This window comes from Pipistrellus kuhlii, unplaced genomic scaffold (assembly GCF_014108245.1).
Source record: "Pipistrellus kuhlii isolate mPipKuh1 unplaced genomic scaffold, mPipKuh1.p scaffold_m20_p_10, whole genome shotgun sequence".
NCBI classification, from domain to species: domain Eukaryota; kingdom Metazoa; phylum Chordata; class Mammalia; order Chiroptera; family Vespertilionidae; genus Pipistrellus; species Pipistrellus kuhlii.
Genome location: NW_023425405.1, coordinates 21,122,004 through 21,145,908, shown reverse-complemented (window position 1 = coordinate 21,145,908; position 23,905 = coordinate 21,122,004). Strand labels below are relative to the sequence as shown.

Sequence of the window (23,905 nt, the reverse complement as noted above, 5' to 3'; positions counted from 1 at the left end):
CAGATGAACTTACTTAAAAATTTGTTTTGTTATAATAAACTAGAGGCCCCTTGAAGGAAGATTCCTGCAATAGGGTTTCCTGCTGTGCTCTCTGTGCCTGCCTGTTTCTCTCCCTCCCCCCCGCCACCCCACTCTGCCTGTTTCCCTTCCTTCTACACCGCCCCGCCTGCTTGCTTCTCCACAGCTTCACTCCCTTCTACAGCACTTGGCTTCTTTCTACCTGTCTTCGCTGTCTTCCTTTGGTCTTTGCTCTGGCCTGGGTATGCAAATTAACCACCATCTTGGTTGGGTTGATTTGCATACTCACCCTGATTAGTTAGTGAGCGTGGCTTATGGGGGTAGCAAAGGTACAGTCAATTTGCATGTTTCTCTTTTATTAGAGAGGATTAAATAGGTGGCAAACTGTTCAAAGTGTTGAACTGAACACAGGCTCTCATCTCTTCACCCAAGTAAACTTACATAAAGTGATAGAAATATTATTAAGGAAAAAAAATACAAATTCACTATAAAACAGCAAAATATACAATATGGCAGACCTGATGTTATGAAATTCATGAAATATAGAAAATAGATGTTATCAACTCTGGTAGAAACTATATTCATAGTCTAAAACACAAGTAGAGAAAAAGAAGTGCTCTAAGCCAAGTCAGTATAGAGATTAAAAATGAAATGAGCCAGGCCTGGTGTGGCTCAGTGGTTGAGCATCAACCTATGAACCAGGAGGTCATGGTTCAATTTCTGGTTTGGGCACATGCCCTGGTTGCAGGATAGATTCCCCAGTAGGGGGCATGCAGGAAGCAGCAGATAGATAATTTAATTCTCTCTCATCATTGATGTTTCTCTCTTTCCCTCTTTGAAATCAATAAAATATATTAAAAATAAATAAATACATAAATAAATATGAAATGAGTGCCTGCTCTGTTCAGGTATTTATATAAGTACTAGAGGCCCAGTGCACAAGATTTGTGTATGGGGGTTGTATGTACCTCAGCCCAGCCTCCACCCTCTCTAATCTGGGACCCCTCAATAGATGTTCGACATGCCTCTCACAATCCAGGACTGCTGGCTCCCAACTACTCACCTGCCTGCTTTGCTGATTGCCCCTAACCACTTCTGCATACTATCCTGATCACCTCCTAACCACTCCCCTGAGCAGTGAGGCATCAAAGCAGTTAGCATTGATGCCTAACTGCTCCCCTGCCAGCCTGTTTGACCTAACTGCCCTCCCCTGCAGGCATGGTCACCCCTAACTGTCCTCCCTTGCATGCCTGGTCACCCTCCAACTTCCCTCCTCTGAAGGCATGGTCACCCCCAACTGCCCTCCTCTGCAGGCATGGTCACCCCCAACTGCCCTCCGTTGCAGGCCTGTCCCTTCCAACTGCCCTTTCCTGCTGGCCATCTTGCATTGGCCATCTTATGTCCACATTGGGGCAGCTATCTTTGACCACATGGGGGCAGCCATCTTGTGTGTTGGAATGATAGTCAATTTGCATATTACTCTTTTATTAGATAGGTCATATGACACAGTGCTGTCAGCAAGCATAGTAAATGAGACAGATACCACCATTAATTAAATAGACTTATTTCCACTACTGATTTGAAATGCCATTTTTATAATAAACTAAGTTTAATTGAACATATATGAGAATATGAATATATATTTTGAGATGTTTTATTATGTTCCAGTGGCATATGTATCAATTCCTGCAATGATTCCACACTGATAATTACTATAGTGTCAGGATATGTTTTGCTTTTAGTTTAGCAGATCAATAAATATAAAGGAGACTCCTTGAAAAGATCAAAGAAATACAATTATTTCTGCCAAGACCGGGTTGGCTCAATGGACAGAGCGTCGGCTTGGGGACTGAAGGGTCCCGGGTTCGATTCCGGTCAAGGGCATGTACCTTGGTTGCGGGCATATCCTCAATAGAGGGTGTGCAAGAGGCAGCTGATTGATGACTCTCTCTCTCATCGATGTTTCTAACTCTCTATCTCTCTCCCTTCCTCTCTGTACAAAATCAATAAAATATATTTTAAAAAAAAAGAAATACAATTATTTCTCATCAAATTCTCCTTTAACAAAAAGAGAGGGACACAAACATGATTAAAAACAAAAATGGGAATGACAACAGATACCTATGGCTTTTTAACACAAATAAAAGAATTATGAGACAACTATTTTTTTTGTATATATATATATATATATATATATATATATATATATGCCAATAAATGTGAAACTGTAATTTGAATCTTTAAATAGTATAATATTAATGAAAACTAGGTGGGAATAAATAGAAAACCTTAAAAGGACCAGTAGCCATGGGAAACTATAAATAGTCAAAGATCCCTACCCCAAAAAAAATGACATCTTGCCCAGATAATTTGGGAAATAGACTATTCTCATATTCTATATCAATATATTTTTAGAACATAGGAAAAGGTGGAAACTTTCCTGACTCATTTTATTAAACTAGAATAATTTTGACTACAAACTAGCAAGAAAAGTCCAAATAAATAATTAACCAAAAATATATACTAAGCTTATTTCACTTAAAAACATGATGTATAAAATTTTAATTAGATGTTATATTTTAATTTATTAGTGCAGTAAAATTTAATACATACTGGCCAAGTAAGGGTTATCAAGAGAAAGCTGGAATGGTTCAAAATTAATTAAGCAACACTGACAAAATAAAAAATCATATGGCCATCTCAACAGATGCAAACTATTTTTTAAATAGAGTAATGTGATACATTTAAATAACCTAAAATTAAAGAGCAAATTATGTAACATACACAGTATAATTAAATCTGTGTTAAAACAAAACAAAAAAATACATAAATATATGTGCAAAATATATAAATATATTCAAAAGCATAGAAAGACCAAGGGAAAAATACACACCAAGCTATTAATTGATTCTAGGGAAGGCATTTGGAGGTAGAGAGGAAGCTTAATGAATGAGTAAGACTTTCCCATTTTATTCTGTACACCACTATAATATCTGAATATTTCTTATTAAAAGAATGTATTTATAGATTTTGTTATTTAAAAATACCAAAAGAATATATCATAACATTACTCATTTGGAAAAGGAATATACTGACAAGTACTTTAGATGCTGACATCTGATATAATTGCTCTAAAAACCACAAGAATATATCTTCCATCAATGTTCACATGCTTATTATAAACAAAGTAAGCTCAGTCCTAATGCACCAGGAGGGGTTAGAGAGGTGAAAAATAGAGCAGTATTCTATTTTATAACTAGGAAAATTTCTTTAATGTATTAATTTATTCCTCCTACATGTAAATTATGTTCCTGATCCATCCTCTTCAGATAACAAAAGTCTGGGGGAGGGGGGGGGTCAGTGGTAAAAGAGTTTGGGGGTGCTGGATAACCACGAGATAACTGATTTTCCTAAGTTTGAAGCAGACATTAAGTACTTCTGCTGCCTCTGAAACTGAGGTCTATAAGGTCCAGAAGGTTAGTTTCATTGCCATAAATTGTTCCAAAGTCCACTGAATTCTATAAAGATCAATAAGACAAGAAATCTACTACATTTAGGTAAACAAAATTTTTTGTGCATGCAGTCTGCCCTAACATCCTTATTTCAGTTTTAAGCCATTATCAGTACCACAGAAACCAAAGGTCAGATGTTTAAGAGATATACAGGTGGAACAAAGGTAGATTTACAGTTGTAGATACAGGAAACAAAGCTTATTTGTATTATTATTATTTTCTAACTATTGTTATTTTCCATAAGAATATATATGTTCTTATGGAAATATATAAAAATATAAATATTTCCATATATATATATATATATATATATATATATATTTAATTTCAGAGACAAAGTGAGAGGAAGAGATAGAAACACCAATGATGATAGAGAGCTATTGATTGGCTGCCTCCTGTGGGTCCCCTACTGGGGATCGAGCCTGCAACCCCAGGTATGTGCCCTGACCAGGAATCGAACTATGACCTCCTGGTTCATAGGTCTATGCTCAACCACTGAGACACACAGCTGGTTGTCTCATTTTCAATATCATTACAATAACAGATTAGTAGCACTTAGAAAATATAATGGATTGTATTTACAACAGAAACTATGCATATGAAAAATCTAGGAAAAAAAACCTTCCTAATGCATATGTAATACAATACATATGAAGAAAAACAAGAGTTAAAATGGAAATACTTTTATGTTTTTAAAATGGGATGATTCAAAACTGTTGAAATGTCAATATTGCCTAATTTTAACCTAAAACTCAAATGTAGTACTTATTAACATCCCGCTAGAATATTATGGGATATAGTATATAAAATATGAAGTAAAGCAATAAAACCTAAGTGTATACAACCTTTATTTTATAGTTTTTAATCAAAACTAGCAGGGTTCAAATAGTTTAAATTCTCAGAGAGAAAATCTAGGTTCTTTAGCACAAGTTCATCAGGATCTCTTGCCAATAATATGATTCCAGAAGACTTTTGTTATAATAAGTCACCTGAATTAACCAAGTGACTCAGTCAACCATATGTGCTTGATGGGTTCTGTTCTCAAGGGGTACATGGCCTAACCCTAAAAATATCTTTCTGTGGCTACCCTAGGACTAACCCTCCACTAGGAACTTTCCCTCCACTCTGGATTTCAAACCCTATGGGCCAACACTCTTATTATTTCCTACTCCTCTTATCTTTACACTATTCTATTCCCTCACTTCTTTAGTGCTGTTTGTTTCAATAAGACAAGAAAGAAATAGTAACTCCAAACAAATAGAGTTCCATAACTTCCACCACCACCCTCTCCCCACTTCACACACTCATTTCTTTTAACTAAAACCCAGTAAGTCAATGGAAGGTCATCCATTTCTCTGACCTCTGTCACCCCGATGCCAGGCGTACAGTCTATCCTTTGTGATTCAGGGATTGCATCGCACTGTGGAGTAAATGGAGTATCTGCATAAAAATTAAAGAACAAAGTTAAAAACCTGCATGTAGCATAATCCCAGTCGGGGAATGAAGCAGTCAATGTCAGATTTTCAGCCAATTCTCCAGTCAACACTAATAGCTGCAATCTACATTTGTATACATTTTCGAAGTGTTAAAAACATTTGCTTTTAAAATATATTAACAGAATGAACTTATACAGACTTTTTAATTTAAAAATGCAAAAAATATATTTTTATATTTATTCTATATTTATTTATACTCATTTATCCTCCACACATATAAATTATGTTTCTGCCCCATTCTCATTTGGAAAAGGTATAGTATTGACAAGTATTTTGTTATTCTCATAGAAACTACTCAGAGAAAATCTTGGTTCTTTAGCACAAGTTCATCAGGATCATTTGCTTTCTGTTTGGTTGGTTTTTATTGAGATGCAATTCACAGGCCATAAAATTCACCTTTTTAAAGTTTACAACTCAATGTTGATTTTGGTATTTTATAAAATTGTGCAACGAATCACTACCATCCAATTCCTGACAACCACACTAAAACAAACTAAAAGATTCTGCATACAAAACAGCAACAACAAAAACCCAATTAATGGAGTGAAAAGGCAGTGTAAGGAATGGGAGAAAATATTTGCAAACCATGTATCCAAAAAGGGGCAATTTCTAAAATATATAAGGAACTCCTACAACTCAATAGCAAAAACAAAACAAATAAACAAACATAAATTAATAACCTGCTTTAAAACTGGGTTAAGGACTTGAACTGACATTTTATCAAAGAAGACATGCAAATGTCCAACAGGTATATGAAAAGATACTTAATGTCGCTAATCATTAGGGGAATTCAAATCAAAGCCACAATGAGAAAACAGCTCAGCTGTAAGAATGGCTATTACAAAGAAAACAAGAATGGGTGAGGATGTGGAGAAACTGGAACCCATGAATACTACTAGTGGGAATGCTGCAAATTGGTGCAGCCACTATGGAAAACATTATAGAGGTTCCTAAAAATTTTAAAAATAGAACTACCATACAATCCAGCAAGCCTACTTTTTTGGTATTTATTCAAAAGAATTGAAGTCAGAATTCCAAATACATAATAGCATCCCCATGTCATTACAGCACTATTCACAACAGCCAAGATGTAAACCCAACACAAATGTCCATTGATGGATGAATGGGTAAGAAAGTATGCTAATATACATGGAATATTATTATTACATGAAATGGAATACTATCCAGCCTTAAAAAAGAAAAAGAATCTCATCATTTGCAACAATTTAGATGAAGCTTAAAAATGTTATGCTAAGTGAAATAAGCCAGGCACAGAGGACCAATAGTGTATGACTCTACCTATGTGATATATCAAAAACAGTCAAAAGTCACTAAAGCAAAGAACAGAATGATAGTTGCCATGGGCTAGGGGGAGGGGACAATAGAGTGTTGCTAAATAATGTATAAAATTTCAGTTATGCAAGATGAATAAATTCTACAGATATAATGTACAAAACTGTACCTATAGATAACAATGCTGTATTATACATTGAAAAACCTGTTAAGAGGGTAAATTTCACTTTAAGTGTTCTTACCACATTAAAAAAAATGAAATGAAATCTTTTCAATTCGTGGAAACTTCTTGGAAAAACACCTCAGGGCAAGTCCACTATGTAAAACATTTAAAATTTGAAGCATTCTGCATGAATTAGAATGTTGTTTAGAATAAATGCAGGTTCAAAGATCTAATTTTATGTTAAATAAAAGAAACTACTTATTCATATACACTGGACAGTATTCTTACAGGACTTGTGACCCAAAAAATATTTATAGGGTAAAAGCAGTAATAGGTCAAAGACAGTTTTTATCAATGGTTTTCAAATCATCTTTCAAAGTCATAATTGTTTCTAGAAAGTGTCAATTTACTGTGGAGAGTGGTGAAGAGATTGGATGCTTCTGTGTGAGAGCGAAAACAGTTTCAAAAACATCTATGAAGAAACCATAGCTATTCCAGTCAGAATATGGGCTGGAGGCTAATTGTAATTGATATATGTAAGCCAAGTGTATCAGCCCTCCCCTTCCCTGTAACCTAATGTCCTTTGCTGTAATCATGTAATGGAATTGGGCACGGGTACCTCAACTGTTCTTCCTTGAAGGTTCTATTACCTCATGACTTTAGGTTGAAAAACAAGCCTTTGATGGGCCTCATTGTGCATCTTGTTAAATCTGTTTCAAATGATACTTGTGAGACCCTGAATATCATGAGCAATCAAGGTTTAGTTGCAGAAAAAGAACACAGCTTTTGGAGAGTGACTTAAATTAGCTATGGATGTGAGTTATAAATGATGCAGTCTGGTGGCATGCTGAGGAGTAAAGGAATAAGATGATTTTTTTTTTGGCATCCTGAAGGGACTTCCTTCCAACTCAGCAGCATGAGTATCTTGCTTACCTGGAGAATTCTTATTCAGCAGCAGTAACACCAATAAGATATCTGCGGCAAATACAATTAGGAAGCAGATGAACAGAAAGACTTCCAACACACTGAGCTTCCTCGCCATCTAGATGGACACAGATAATGGGATTAAAGCAAACAGTAAAGTCACATTAATCCAAAAGAATAGATAGGCATTATGATTAGAACAGGAATTCTTTTATAAAATGACTAGATTTTTGGCATTTCTCTTTAAATGATCTAGAGAATATATTTTTTCAATCATCACAGTGTCTCCATCTAAGTCTAATCTATGCATCTAACACTACTACGGCTCTTGCCCTTTTTGTCTGCAGAGGAATTGGGTATTGCCCAAGAAAAAAAAAATACATCAGACAGGAAGAATGAGAGGGAGAGAGGAAGAAGAGGAATGAAGTCCAGGAGAAAGATAGATGAGGGGTTGATATGGTTCAGAAAAGCCCTTTCAGATGTCACTTTGATCTCCACAACCACCCTGGGCAGTAGAGAGGAGAGTACAGTCAGGGACAAAAATAGCAGCAAAACCTGAATCCAATTCTTCTTTTAATAATTCCCATGCCATGATGTTGAGGTGTTGATCTGTTTAAAGGCCACTAATCCTTTTTTATAATCTGGTAACAAAAACCCACCTAATCTTGATCACCAATATAATGCTTGCTTATATGTTTACAACATATACCCATATAAATTTGGTGGTTCACAGAAGCCCTGGAGACCATGCATAGGTTCAAGTTTTTAAGTATTTGTTGTATTGGAGGGAAATCAAAGGGCTTCAATTCTTGGCCTATTTTTTTTTTTTTTTTTTTTTTTTTTTTTTTTTTTTTTTTTTTTTACTAACAGATGGATATTTTAGCTATTTGGATATGTGTGTCTTTATCTGCAAAATGTGCTCAGATTCAGGAGGTATTCCCATTCTTGTATGCTAATTATATCAAATGATACATTTTAACTTCAGCGGCTCACATCATCACTCTATTGCCATCAATCCAAACGTTGGCTATGTCCTGGAATTTATCATCCTCCAGTTCCACTTTGAACTCTTAACCTCTGCTTCCTATTTACTGGTCAGAAGCTCATATCCTTTTACTCTCATTGCATTGTTACCCTATCCTTTGACCATATTGAGGCTTCTATTCTCTTTCATTTCTTTTTAGTCTCTTAGCCCTTACTGGTTTTTCTCCCCAAGTGATGTAGGCCTCAATATCTATTGCTCTTATCTTCCTTGCTACCTTGTCTGCTACCTAAATCTATCCAATGAAACTATCCATCCAAATATCTGTCCTTGGTTCATGCACTTAGCCCTGTGTAAATGCCACTGGGTTCATACTCTACCAAATATTCTGGCATGCTAGTTGACATTCTTGCCTCTCATTTTTCACAGCATAAATTTCTAACATGTTTTTCTTTTCAAGCCCCAACCTCTGTCACCTGCACTCGCACCTTCAGCCAATATCATCTTCAACATCACAAACAGAATCTATTTTGCAGAAATGATTGCATCTCCCTGCTTCCCAACTAGTGTTTTTCTATAAAAATTTTTTACATCTAGATAAATTATCATACTTTCCTTCTCAGTGCAAAAGTTTTCCCTCCTCTTGTCTAAGCATGATCCTTGTTACTATTCTTTAGTACTCATAGCCTTTGAATTTCTCAAAAATCAGGTTCAATAATATTGTGATACGTTTACCTGGTGACAGATGATTACTAGAATTAGTGGGGGTGATTACATTTAAGGTATAAAAATGTTGAATTTCTATATTGTACATCTGAAACAAATATAACCAACATAAAATTATATGCCAAATACTTAAATAAAAATAAATATAAAATATAAAATTATTAGCATTAAAAAATCTTGGTCCAATTACCCTTCCTCTTTCTTGAGTTACCAAACTCTCCCTCTGAAGTCACTCTTTCCTCTCATAAATATATCACCCAAAACCACCCTAAACTCTTGATGACTCAGTGTTCTGCTCTAGGTTCCCTAACTTCCTTTCTCCTATTATAGCTATCTTTCCAAAAAGATAATTCCACCCTGTCTGCGTTAGCTTCCTCATGTTACTGGCGTAGCTTTTGTTTCTTGCATTTCACTGAAACTGCTCTTGCCAAAGTCACCAATGATTTAGCCTCGGAATACAATGGGCACTGTCTAAGTCATCTAGCATATCGACCACACCCTCCTCTTGCAAATTTTCCACCTTTGGATTACTCAATATCATTCTATCTCCGTGGTTTTCACCTACTTTTCTGGTTCCTCATAACTGTTGATATTCCCTGTGTTACTTTCATAACAATCCTAACTCTCTTGAGCAATCTTCACCACTCATATGACTTCACAAAGGTCAATCCAACCTGAGTTTCTAGCTCAGAAATTTAGATTCATATAGGCGATTGCTTATTGGATATCTCACTTGGATGTCCCACAGACTTAACCAAATTCAACAGATTTTAAACATGAAATCATCTCTCCCAACAATATAATGATCCCAACTTCTACTAATCCTGCCAAATTGGCTGCTTCTCAAATAACTCATATCTTGAGGAACAGAAAAAAATCACAATTTCTTTAAAAACCTGGGTAGCTTTTTTGCCTCCTCTCTATCAGTTCTCACAACCAGTTACCAGCTAGGTCAGACTAATTTTATTTTCCAATACCTGTCAACTCTGTTCCTTTCTCTCCACCTGTTCTGGAAGTGCTGTAGCCAGGCCATCATTTCTGACCTGAACTGTGACCCCTGCTTCGCCACCACTTCCTGTTTCTACTCGTTCTGCTCCCTGTATCCATTCAGCACACTGATCTTCCTGCAGCACAAACTAGGCCATTGGGTTCTCCTGTGTTCAAGTCTTCAAAGGTTCTCCAGATAAAATAGAAAGTCTGTGGTTTGTAATCAAAGGTCATCATGATATCTCCCAGGCCCAGCTGTCCAACCTCATCTCTTTCCTATGTTCCAGCCATACATACTGGCATTTATGTAGTGACAGTCTATAAATCCATGTAGACAAAAAAGTCTCTCTCTCTCTCTCTCTCTCTCTCTCTCTCTCTCTCTCTCTCTCTCCCTCTCTCTCTCTCTTTCTCTCTCATTTCATCTTTCCTTTAAATTTTTTAAATCTCCATTTCTCTGCACCCCTGCTTATCTCAAACCCAGACCAATGACATGACATTTCTATAAGTATAGCTTCCACTTTTTAATTAAGTCAGCCTTTAAATTAATGTGTACTAAGCCAAGAAAAGAAGCACCTTAGTTGCAAAATGGGGGTGAGAAGCAAGGATATATAAATTATTTGCCAAGATGTTAGGATGGGTGAGTGGGTGAGGTTAGATTTGAGATTTGGGATTGAAGTTGGAGTATATTAACTGTTCCTTTCTATTAGCCTAAATCTATCAATGAGGTGTCTCTCCTCTAGTCAAAATTATTCAAAGGTTTACTCTAATGCCCATAATACATATTTCATATTATTATATTCCCATAAAATTCCTATATCAAAATTGATCAGGCAGGTGTGAAAGTTGACATGAGTGGTACCATTTTAAAATGGAGCCAGAAAAGCCATTCTAGAGGAACTGCCTTACATCTTGCCCTTACACCTTTGAAATATTTGAACTGGACAGAATAATCTTTGGGCTGAGTCGTAGCCACATTGTTTTGCAAACAACTGTAAGCTAGCAGGAGAGCAGACACCCTAACCACAAGGACTTACATACTTTAGAATTAGTAATCTGCATGTATAGCTAAAAACTAACTCATTTGCTAACAATAGAAAGTTCTTTCCTTGTTTCATATAAAAATAGCCCCTCCTTTTCCCATAAAACCCTCCTGCAATTGGGACACAATTTGGGCTTCTGCCTGAACCTATGCTCCCCAATTGCAATTCTGTGATCTCCAAGAAATGCTTGTTGCTTCTCATTTTGGTTTTTTTATTTTTAGGATAAGGCAGGCATCAAGATTCCCATCTTATAAATAAATGCTCAGTTAGTAGTAGAACTGAGGCAAAAACAAACTAGCCCTGCTTTAAAAAAAAAAAAAAAAGTTTATTTTGTTTTGTTGCATTGTTTACATTATTACAGATATCTCCTATTTCCCCTCACTTCCCCCTCCCACCCCATCCCAAGCCTTCACCACTCTATTGTCTGTGTCCCTGGGCTAAGCATATATGCATACAATTTCTTTGGTTCATCTCTTCCCACTCCCCTCCCCCAACCTTCCTCCCCTCTGAGATCTGTCAGTCTGCTCCATGCACCCATATCTCTGGATCTATTTTGTTAGTCAATTGATTGTGTGTTTTTTTGTTTTTGGTTTTTTTTTTTCATTAGATCCCTGCTTATTAAATTTGAAGACTATCTCCGTTCAGTTACCTAGACTGCAGAGCTTAAAGATCTAGAGGCTGAATCGCTAAAGGTGGAATTTCAAATTGTGAAAGAAGTCTCAGAGACCAACCCCACATACTCTCAATATCCAGTTTAGTTTCTTATGCTTAGAACCCATGACTCATCAACACAGCCAACATATTGTCTGTCTGTTAGACTCCCATGGGGAGACTTTCCTTTGTAGCCTCAACAAACCACAAGCAAGGCACCTCTTCCACAGCTCTTTAATACTCCTGGGGGAGCAGGTTCAGCACCTGAAGCTCAAGACCCTGGGACAATCCCTGGCATTTTCCTACCATAGGAACTGTTATCATCCAGAGAGAAGATAGGAGTAAAGATTCCTAAAGGTAGAAACTCTTTCTTACTTAGAAACCCTCCTTGCCCAAAGCCATTTTTCAGTATCAAACAAAATTTTAGAATTAATTTAAACCCAGGTTATTACTAAAAACCTTAATAATTGTGTAGCCACTTCCTTCTCTGCCTCAAAAAATACTTTCACATAACTCAGTCTAGGCCACTGTCAGCTAGCTTTCCTCATAGTGTATGTGAAAACATCAGGCACAGAAAAAAAGCATGGGCTGTCCAGATCACTCAGCAGAGAAGGAAACAGGGACATTTACAAGAACAAAGGGACAAGACTTGTTCAAAGCACCTCCTGCATGGGAAAAAGTACTCACCTCATAGCCGTATCTTATTTGCTGTGTCTATCCCTCAGTGGTTCTTAAGGAGCACTGGACAAAGGTGACTGCACTGGCATAGCCATCTTCTGCCAGGATTGATTTATTGCCCTGTAAAGCTGGTGGCAATTGGAGGAGAGGACTGGATTTTCCTATAGACCATAAAAGGCCCTAGTTTCCCTGTGATATGGAGGAACCTTCATTTGTTAATGAAAGGGGAAGGTGGAGTTTTCATCTATTAGTTCAGCCTCTTCTGTGTTTCTGTTTCGTATCCAATAACTTTGCTTGTCACACAACATTATTCTTGCTTGCCTGACCATGAGCCTAAAGAGCCCAGGAACTAAGGTCTTACCAGCCTTCTTTACTCTTGTATCTCCTACGTGAAGCCCTTGGCCCAATACCCATACATATTTTTAAATAAATAGATACTTGTTGAATAAGTTAAGTGAAAGAGTGAATAGCTCTTGGTTTATCATATCGTTACCTTCTCCATTTTTGTCTCCCAAAGTTCTCATTAATTTAAACAAGCAGCCTTCTCACCAATTATTCTAAATAAGTGAAGCACCATTAAAATAGAAATTATGTCACTTTAAAATGGGAAGACAACTCTACTGGAAATTTGTCATACTCTTTGACTGATCAGCACCTTTGAAAAAGCCTCTAATACTTAAGGAACTTGTCACTTTGGGAGTTCTGCTTCCCCAGGGAAGGGGCTAGAAATTCTCTTTCACAGGTTCCCTTTCAGACAAAGTGTGCTCAATTGATGAGATGTTCCTGTGACCCAGAGAAAGTGGAGAATGAAGGAGGTATGATGAGAATCCAGGATGGTGACGAGATATCGTTTCAGAGGCAACATGGACTGAGGACCTATTGCACCCCACATTCAGTGCTGGGGGGAGGGTGCAAGCTGCCACACATGTGCTAAGGACAATGGCAGCGGCAGCTGCCTCATGGTAATTGGGCTATTGTCCCCAGCCATAGTCTACAAACCTGACACTACTCCCCCTGGAGTTTTAGTGAGTCACCAACATTTTAAAAATTTACTTACTTCTTAGGTTAGCTGAGGAAAAAGTGTTGTTTAAAAAAACAAAAACAAAACAAACAAAAAAAAACTTGAGATATAATTTACATACCATGACATTCAATTTAACCTTTTAAAATGTACAAGTCAAATATTAAAAAATTTCAGTATATTCAAAAAATTTAGTATATTCAAAAAGTTGTCCAACCATCATCACCATCTAATTCCAGAACATTTTTATCATCTTGCAAAGTAAACATGTATTCATTAGTGGTTACTTCCCATTCCCTCTCTCCCACCCCTGCAACCACTAATCTATTGTTTGACTTTATGGATTTGTTTATTCTGAACATTTCATATAATTAGAATCATATAATGTGTGGCCATTTGTGCCTGGCTTCTTTCACGTGGTATAATGTTTTCAAAGTTCATCCATGTTGTTGCAGGTATCAGGCATCTGCAGGTATCAATACTTTATTTCTTTTTATGGATGGATGACATTCATTATATTAATATATCCCCTTTGTGTTTATCCACTCATTGGTTGATGTACATTTGGGTTGTTCATATTTTTTGTCTATAATGAGCAATCTTGTCATAAACATTCATGTACCTTTTTTGTGTAAACATATATTTTCAGTTCTCTTGAGGATATACCTAGAAGTGGAATTACTGGGTCCCATGGTAACTTTATCTTTGACATTTTGAAGAACTGGAGAACTGTTTTTCCATATGGTGGCAACAGTTTACATTCCCACCAATAATATATGAGGTCATTATCTCTATATATGTATAATAGAGAAATATGCTAATTAACCAGGACGTCATAACAGGTCAATCAGACAAGAGGAGGTTGCGTGTACAGCATTGGGGGTGGGGTGGCAGGGGCCTCCACCCACCTGTGCTGGGGGAGGGCCTGATCAGCAGTGGCCATGGCTGCTTTAAAGGCTGGATAGGGAGGCGGGGCCAGACCAGCAACAACCACAGCCACAGTGGGTCCAAGGAGCAAGGGAGGGCCGGAGCAGTGACTTGAGGGTGGGCAGTGCCACTTGATTCCAAATCATGCACTGGGATTCTAGTAGTATATATAAGATATTGCATATTTTATATATGCAGGCATGCCAACTTCTAATGGCATCTTCTGATGGCATCTAAGTAAATATAGTCCATATTTACTTCAAATGTTCAGTGTGTGGCAAGTATAGACACAAAGACATGTTCACACACAAACTTGGTTCCTGCCTTTATGGACTCCTCACCTTATCTTTGTGCCAGGACAAGAGAGCCTTTGTTAGAGGGAAAAATGCACTTGGATCTCATTTCAAAGTGGGTGATATCAAGGAGACTTATTAGTACATAAAATCTTTCTTTCTTTTTAAGAATTCTTCTAGGTTTTTTATTTTTATTTTATTTTATTTTATTTTATTTAAATAAATCTTTATTGTTCAGATTATTACAATTGTTTCTCCTTTTTTCCCCTCCATAGCTCCCCTCCACCTGGTCCCCACCCCACCCTCTACCCTTACCTCCTCTCCCCGCTTCCCTCCTCCGCTGTCCTCATCCATAGGTATATGATTTTTGTCCAGTCTCTTCACGTACCCCCCCCCCCCCACAGACCCCTCTTTCCCCCTGAGAATTATCAATCCCCTCCCATTCTATGCCCCTGGTTCTATTATATTCACCAGTTTATTCTGTTCCTCAGCTTTTTAATTCACTTGATTTTTAGATTCACTTGTTGATATATATGCATTTATTGTTCATAATTTTTATCTTTACTTTTTTCTTCTTCCTCTTTTTAAAGAACACTTTTTAGCATTTCATATAATACTGGTTTGGTGGTGATGAACTCCTTTAGCTTTTTCTTATCTGTGAAGCTGTTTATCTGCCCTTCAATTTTGAATGATAACTTTGCTGGGTAGAGTAATCTTGGTTGTAGGTTCTTGCTATTCATCACTTTGAATATTTCTTGCCACTCCCATCTGGCCTGGATAGTTTCTGTTGAGAAATCAGCTGATAATCGTATGGGTGCTCCCTTGTATGTAACTAACTGTTTTTCTCTTGCCGCTTATAAGATTCTCTCTTTGTCTTTTGCTCTTGGCATTTTAATTATGATGTGTCTTGGTGTGATCTTCTTTGGATTCCTTTTGTTTGGGGTTCCGTGCGCTTCCTAGACTTGTCTGTCTATTTCTTTCACCAGGTGGGGGAAGTTTTCTGTCATTATTTCTTTAAATAGGTTTTCAGTGTCTTGCTCTCTCTCTTCTTCTGGCACCCCCATAATTCTGATGTTGGTATGCTTGAAGTTGTCCCAGAAGCTTCTTACACTATCTTCAACTTTCTGGATTCTCTTCTCTTCTTGTTTCTCTGGAAGAGTGTCTTTTGCCTCTTTGTATTTTAAATCTTTGATTTGATTCTTTCATTCTTCTAGTCTGCTGTTGAGTCTCTGTATAATATTTTTTTTTATTTCAGTCAGTGTATGTTTAAGTTCTAGTTGGTCCTTTTTCATATTCTTGAGGGTCTTGTTAAATTTATCGGCCTTTTTTAGGAAATTCTTGAAAAACCTTATAACCATGGTTTTGAACTCTATATCCAGTGTTTTGTTCTCCTCCATTTTTTTTGAGATCTCTTTCCCTTTCTCGGCATTTTCGCTGCTTCCCTGAGTTGGTAGAGTAGCTTTGTGGGCCTAGGTGTCCTATATGGTTCAATGGGTCAGTCTCCCAGTTGCCTGATGTGGACACTCTTGGTGCACCCCTTTGTAAACTGTGTGTACACCCTTGTTGTAGTTAAGTCTTGATTGTTCTTGATGTCACTGGGAGGAATTGACCTCCAGGCCAATTGGCTGTGAGGACCTGCTGTGTCTATAACAGAAGAATTGCTGTGCTGGAGACACGTTTATGGGGGAGGACTTGTTCCTATAGGGCTTTGGTGCTCACTGAGTCTGTCTCTTGAATGTGTCCCTTATGAGAGTAGTTAAAATCTGGTGTCATCTCACACCGACCACTAGATACACTAGTTTCTGGATCTCCAATAGGGTGTAGTTCAGCTACAGTCTGAGGCCATCCAACAGGAGCTACTGCAAGAACTACAGTTTTCTCCTCCTTGCTTGGATTTGGCAGTTTTGGAGCTGGAGCTACAGTTTATTTTGTTAAGCTGCCGTAATACAGGCCATTTATATGCAAAAGAAGCTGTGTGGAGCCTGGGTGGGTTTGTAGAATGTGCAGGGCGGAGCCTCAGGATGAGGTGGAGTCTCAGGATGTCACTAGGCTGGGCATGGCAAACAGTGATGGCTGCCATCAGCTGTCTCTGCCTTTCTGCATTTCCAAGTCCCCACATCCCCCTCGCTCCATCACAGTAAACAATGATTGCTGTGCATACCTCTGCAAAAAAGTCACCCTCACTTTTGGACTCGATGGCCAACAGACCAGCTTCTCTCCGTGGGCATCTGCATCCCTCACATGACCCCAAAAACTGGATTTCAAAGTGAGAGGGAGCTTGTTTCCCTTCGGGCTGAAAAAAAGCCTTGCGCCCAGTCGCCCGCCACCAGCCTGATTCACATGCCTCCGTACCTAGGCTTTTTAGCTTTTCAGCACTTGTGTCCTTTCTCTTTTAGCCAGCTTTCCCGTGGTTATGATTGACAGACGTTTTGTCTTTTAGATGTAGTTTTGAAATTGTGCGAGGTGACAGATTATTTGTTTACTTATGCTGCCATCGTGTTTTTCTCTAGTACATAAAATCTTTCTTCTCTTTGTGTGATACTTTACTCTTAATTCCCTACATTCCATGCTCATTTGTGGTAATGTTCACATTACAATGCTCACTGACAAACCCAGATATAACCTGCTTTTTAAAGAACAGAAAATAGCTAACTTTGCCATCCCTTCTTGCTAAGTGGCAACTAGAAGATATTGAGTCAGATGCTTGTGTTGACCAAAGAAAATGTAACAGAAATATTTTGGAGGTAAGAGACAAGAAAAGAAACAGCCTAACTTTATATCTTAAGAAACTAGGGGGGGGAAAAAGTGAGTAGAAGGAAGGAAGTAACAAAGATTCAAACAGAAGTAAATAAAATAGAGACTATAAAGACAATAGAAAAGATAGATGAAACTAAGATCTGTTTTGTTTTGTTTTTTTTTAAAGAGAAACAAAATCAACAACCTTTAGTTAGACTTGCCAAAAGAAAAAGGAGGTAGGGCTCAAATAAATAAAATCAGAAATGAAAGAAGAGATGTTACAACTGATATCTTAGAAATACAAAGAATTATAAGAGATTACTATGAACAATTAATTAAACACTAACAAATTAGACAAAATAGATATATTCCTTAAAACATATAACTTAACAAAACTAAATAAACTTGAAAATCTCAACAAACTAGTTACTATAAGAAGATTAAATCAGTAATCAGAAACCTCCCAACAAACAAAAGCCCAGAATCAATGCTTCACTGATGAAATATATCAAACATTTAAAGAAAAATTAATATCAATGCTTCTCAAACTCTTCCAAAAATTAAAAGAATACAGAATGATTCCAAACTCATCCACTGAACCAAACTGGTTAGGGCTATAGCCTAAATCTTAAAAAAGACATGCCATGGGTGTAAGGAAAAGGGCGAATCCTCCAAAAGCTAACCATTCTGTTGGTGGATTGGACTGTAGGGTCTTCGGCCAAAGAGAACAAGATCAGTTTACAAAGGTTTGCTGAACAAGATATAGTCTTAATTTGAATTGACATCACCATGATCAAAATATCACAAAATTCAAAATCTCTTGTAAATATGCTTATTTTATTTGGCTCTGGCATGGAAGTTATATGCACATGTGTAAATTGTGGTTATATACATTAGGCAGAGAATAGAGATTTACAAAATTTAAAGCATACCACTGCAAAAATAAGTTATATTTTACACTCAAACTCCTTCCTTCAGTTTTGCCTGCTTAAATTTCATTTTCACCCCTTCTTCCATCTGTTAAGGGTTTCCCCTAACCCTTCTTCTTGCTTTCAAGTGAGTTGGTTCTTCCTTTCTCCTCCCATTGAGACTAATCTTCTTGTTATTTTAATATTGTCTTCTCATTTGTCATGATCACTTTTATCACAATCTGTTTCCACTCATCTTTCCTGTTTACCTTTCCCTGTGTTTGCCTTTTCTTTCCCTTCTGTCCTGCTGTCAACATAATGTTCCTCTTTCCCTAAAACCAACCAACAGTTATCCTTTATGAGTTCTGGCTTTCTGCGTACTTTCTTGGAATGTTAGCTCCAGGGCCTGAAACTGTCCTGGCAAGCTTTTTCTTGTCTACTTAGCAAGAGAGTGGGACCTATTTCCTGGTTACACACAGATTCACATGTACACACACACTTCACACACCATGGACCCAGTTCATCTTCAGTAAATGTTGAATGATGAACAATAGATACCATACTAATCACATAGAGACATTAAGACAACCCATTGATTTTCAGCACCTCCCTATTGCCTATCCCATAGGGTTAAGGCATAGACAAAACATATAACAAAATTAATAAAAGATTTTATCCATAGTGGGCATGAATCAATTAGTAACACAATAATTTTATAAGCATGAAGTATAAGTAGTTTCAAAGTCATTCATAGAATCTTGCTCTTAAAATTCACAGAGTGCTTTTCCATGTCAAAGAAGTGAAATTATGTAGGCTGATGTTTCTGCTTCTCACATCAATATGTAACACCTGTTGGGAACCAAGGAAAAGTATTGGGCATTAGATGATTGAAACTTCCTGCGAACAAATCAGAGATGAGCCAATGGTCTACATAACACACTGATACTTTCACAATTCATTGCATAGTTTCCGGATGTTCTCAAATTTTCAGATGACGAGTGTCTTTCATAATTCTTTATAAGACAAAGATCATTCAGTGATAGTGATAAGACAACAAGCCTCGAAATAATGCAATATGCAGCCACAGTAGAGACACAATCCCACAGACAAATTGGAGAAAATGTCCTTATTTATATTCATTTGGAGTGTTGATTTCCTTCAGAGAACCCCTTTTATTTCCTCCTCTGCTCATCCCTCAGAGTGCCTGGATGACTGCCAATGGGAGTCCAATATTCCAACTTTTTTCTAGGCAAATACTTTCCATAAAGTTTCACCATATGTGCAGTCCATGAGTTGGTCAGCAACAAAAACAGGTAAAGTCCTTTATGAGCTCATGGTAAAGATTAGGGAAATTGGTTGATAAGAAAACCACAAATATGAGGAAATAAAAAGAAATATAAAACGGAAGGAAAACTTATTGTAGGTTTTGTAATCAGAGAGGATTATGGGAAAAAAAATAGTTCAGAGAAAGCAACGAGTAAGCACACAAGGAAAGATCCTATTTACCATGAGGAGAGATGTTAGAACCACTTCATTAATCCCAAGGCAGTGTTTTTACATATTTAACATTCATGAAATCATAATGTGTCTTGCAATCAACAGCCTCAGAATCACTGTGAGCCAAGCAGCACTCATAACTATTGTTATTATCTGTGCAAATATGGACATCTTTGCTATTATTGGTATTCTGAATGGATGAACTGCAAACCACTTAAGGGTCATTTTAGGAAGGAATATAACTCCTGGCTGACAATAAGATAAAAAATGCTAAGATAAACACTTGTATAAACATGTTAATGGCTTGGGAGAAAATCTCATAGACTATAGTAGAAGAGTTTTATGAAATTTTATAGCACCATCACCTGGGATAATATCCGGGAAATGCCTTACTCCATTAGTGCCATGCAGTTATCTTTTTAATAATAAATAAAATATTGAGATTTAAATAAATAACAAATAGAAAATTATGTGATATAATTGGTTAAGGCATTTCTAATATTTCTTCAAATTCAGAATCTACCTCTTCTAAGTCACTTTGATGGCAGAATTATCAATGCCTATGTATCACTACTCAACTCTTCCCATTATTATCACTTAACATATTTAAATGATAAAAATCAATGTCTAAAAGAGTTTTACAAAACTGTAAGTTCAAAATAGAATTTTAAGTATCATATTCTTGTCCCTTTTTTTTTTTTTTTGTCTTTATGGCACATGAAATAATGGGGTAACTTGTAACTAATGGTGTCTTACAACTGATAAAATATGCTAATTCAAGCTATCAAGTAGATCTCTGAGGCAGAAATGAGGAATAAAACACAGGATTTTACATAGCTTTGCAGACAAGCAGACATGCATAGAAAGTAAGGACCACTCAAAGGGAAGGTGGGTGAGTGGGAAGTGATCAACCAAATAACTTGCATGCATATATGCATAGTCCATGGACACAGACAATAGAGTGGTGAAGTCCTGGTGAGGGGAGGAAAGGGACAGACTAGAAAAGATCAATGGTGGGGGTGAGAGAGAAGGGGGACATAGGTAATACTTTCAACAATAAAGATTTTAAAACAATAAATAAATAAATTCCTTGAAAAAGTTGAACGTATTAAGCAAAAAATAAATAAATAAACAAACAAACAAACAAATAAATAAGAAAGTTAAGGACCCAGACCGTCAATCCCAAATGATAAAGGCTTATTTCCCTTCCATCACTATGCTGTCCATGTTGACACACTTAAAACAGAAGCTTTGCAGGAGAGGGTGTCATTAGAAAGAAAGAGGCAGGCATTTCACATTGCATCTCAGGGTTGAGAAATACCATTCAGACTTTTCACTGGTCACAAACCTCTGATGTAGCAGTGTAGGTGAAGGTGGGTGTTATATCCGTGCCATTCACAGAGATGCTGACACTGGAAATGGAGGTACTGCCCACTCCCCAGATCTCAATGTAGCCCAGATTCAAAGGGTTTGTATCCGTGATGTATTTGTTGAGAATTACATGACTCGTCATTGTATTCTGTCAAATTAGAGATAAAAGAAACCAGGAAAAAAAAAATAAAGCAAAATTTGTTCAAAAATTTTCCCACCTCTTTTTAGGCACAAATGCAGGTCATGAAGTAAGAAAACTTCAGAGTTACCACCTTGTGTCTTTATAGTGGAGACCATGATTTCAGGACTTTATCACCTGTTCCAACTACCATCTACATTTTCATTGACTAAAAAGCACCTGCAGGGTCTCCAGAATTGCCCTAAAGTCCAAGGAGATAAAGGGTCTCAGCTATCAGGAACCTTACTTTTCTATCTGTGGAGAAGTCAGAAAATGTGTAGAACATTCCAAGACAATATGGGAACAAAGGCTAGATAATATCAAAATAGCTTGTCCATCTCTGCCTCACTAAACTGGAATAAGTTACTGATAAAACATGAATGGGCCTAAGTCACAGAAAAACTTCTGGGAGCATACTGAATCTATCTATAGTCTAGACTAGGAAACAAATTAGCAAGGTAGGCAGTGAAGGAATTCTAGGTGGTACTTTATGCCCTTATGATCTCCAGCATCCTACTAAGCCAGTAGGACTCTAGTACCCCTTCATAGTATCAGTCACACTCACCTGAGCAGCAGAAAAGTGGGCAAGGTAATAGAGTCCTTTTTCATAGGTGTCTGCAAACAAACAAGGTAAACACGATCTGGAGTCATGCTTAGAATTCTCATTGCCTACTTGTCTTTATTTTTCTTTACTGACTTCCATTTTGTGATTTAAGACCTATATATGGAGACTAGTAAGACTCTGCCCCCACCCTCAATTTGCACAAGATGTTTGAAATGGGTGTGTGTAGACTCGGCAGTCTGGCAGAGGCACTTTTCATGACGCAGTTTCCCTTTAGTGTACTTCTCTCCCTTGTTATTTACCACTCCCAACATTTTCCTGGCCACCTCAGAACTTCCCAGTTCCTTCTGCTGGAAGTACGCATATGTGAACATACATGATATAGACACATACCACAATCACCAAGAATGGTGTCTTGGTCAGTTTGTCTTAAGAGATATCAGGCAATTTCTTAACTGTAACCTCCAGAGAACCAAGAAACCCAAAGAAAAGCCTTCTTTGACCTTTTATCCTCATTTATGCCACAAGTCCAGGGAAAATATGAAGCTCAGCATATCCAGTGAAGGTGGACTTTACAAAGTCTTGTTACAGGTATTCCCAACTTACTTCCTATCCTGTGGCTTTCTCACTTGTCCCATATACCCATCATCTCTTTCTAATCTGCTTACTGCTCACTCAATCAGAGGGCATTGGCTATCCTTAAGAATTGTGCTTTCCAAGGTAGCCTCTGACAAAATGTAGCTTTTTAAATTGCAATGAATTAAAATTAAATAAAATTAAAAGTTCAATTCCTCAGATACACTTGTCACATTTCAAGTGCTCAACAGCCACCTATGCCTAACGGATCACCTTGGGCAACAGAGATACAGAACATTTCCCTCACTGCAAAAAGTTAGTTTAGACAGCACTGATCTAGAAATAGCTAAGATAATTGAACCATCCTTCTAAAAGTTCACCAATTCCTGCAACTCCTAATGAAAAAAACCCTCAAATAAATAACACAGTTCATAGAGGCATTGTCACTCTTACTGGGACAATAAATCATGCAATTGGAAATGTGCTTTTGAAATTAAACCATACAGAAGTAAATTTCAATTGCTTCAAAGAAATTTTCACTTTGGCTCTGATACAGCTATCTTCCATAGTGGATTAGGACAGTGGATAATAGTGAGAGATTTCTAGCTAAGCTTCATTTACATGCAGCACGAGGATTAAGCACACTATGTAAAGTAAAAGTAACAGCTATATATAAAAAATGCAAAATTGCTTTAACATGAAAAATGACAAGCAGTCCTATAATATATCCAGGAGCCCAGTCAATGGTAGAGACATAAATCTGAGGCAACCCTTACTCACCAATGCTTTGTCCATCATCCCAGAAGAGCCAACCTTCAGCAGTATTATTATCGTTCAAGGCAACTTTGAAGCCTAGGAATTTCTGGCGGCTATAGTGAAGTGGGAGGGAGGCATTAGTTAAAAACCAAGCCACAGTCTCAAATAAAGAGTATTTAAAAAACAAAGTATGTTTAAAAAACAAAGTTCATGCTATAAAGACTGAGAGCTAGATTTTTAAGAGACTTGTGACCTACTTCTAGTTTTGTCTTCATTTGTTCTATGACTTCATACCAGGAATGAATGAATGAATGAATGAATAAAGCAAGGTGAGTTTTCCTCTAGGGTTCTGTAAGCTCCACCAGACATTACAAACAAACTCATTGGATTCCTTCCCTCCCCTATTGTGAGGAAGGATCTGATGTTGTGATCTTTCCTCTTTTATGACCTAAATTCCTAAATACATATATAGTGAGTTCTGTCTTCAGTTCGTTCAGTTTTTAACTAAATTTTTGGACTTAAATTAGTAGGGCTTAAAGAATTTTAGCTTGACATCAGACAGACATAGATTGTAGTCCATCTTCAAATACTTACTAACTGTGTGACCTTG

General features: G+C 37.1%; 1 protein-coding gene and 1 long non-coding RNA gene across 3 annotated transcripts in view; both read right to left on the bottom strand.

The window, feature by feature from the left end:
* MGAM (maltase-glucoamylase) overlaps positions 1-23,905 on the bottom strand; it is a 143,075-nt gene that overhangs the window by 49,455 nt on the left and 69,715 nt on the right. The window contains exons 45-48 of one of the 2 annotated variants that reach the window (XM_036428969.2): positions 23,320-23,408; positions 21,967-22,016; positions 21,201-21,371; positions 18,266-19,204 (exon numbers count right to left, since the gene is read on the bottom strand). The exons of the other annotated variant lie outside the window; for it this stretch is intronic. Coding sequence (XP_036284862.1) covers positions 19,127-19,204; positions 21,201-21,371; positions 21,967-22,016; positions 23,320-23,408 — 388 coding nt within the window. The 3' untranslated portion in view covers positions 18,266-19,126. Of the gene's footprint in view, positions 1-18,265; positions 19,205-21,200; positions 21,372-21,966; positions 22,017-23,319; positions 23,409-23,905 lie in introns of those variants that run through there. 2 annotated transcript variants of the gene reach the window in all.
* On the bottom strand, positions 4,948-12,585 carry LOC118714129. The gene is made up of 3 exons (XR_004986489.1): positions 12,480-12,585; positions 7,416-7,524; positions 4,948-4,970 (listed from the first exon to the last, which is right to left on the bottom strand). It is a non-coding gene; the product is annotated as an uncharacterized LOC118714129 (long non-coding RNA).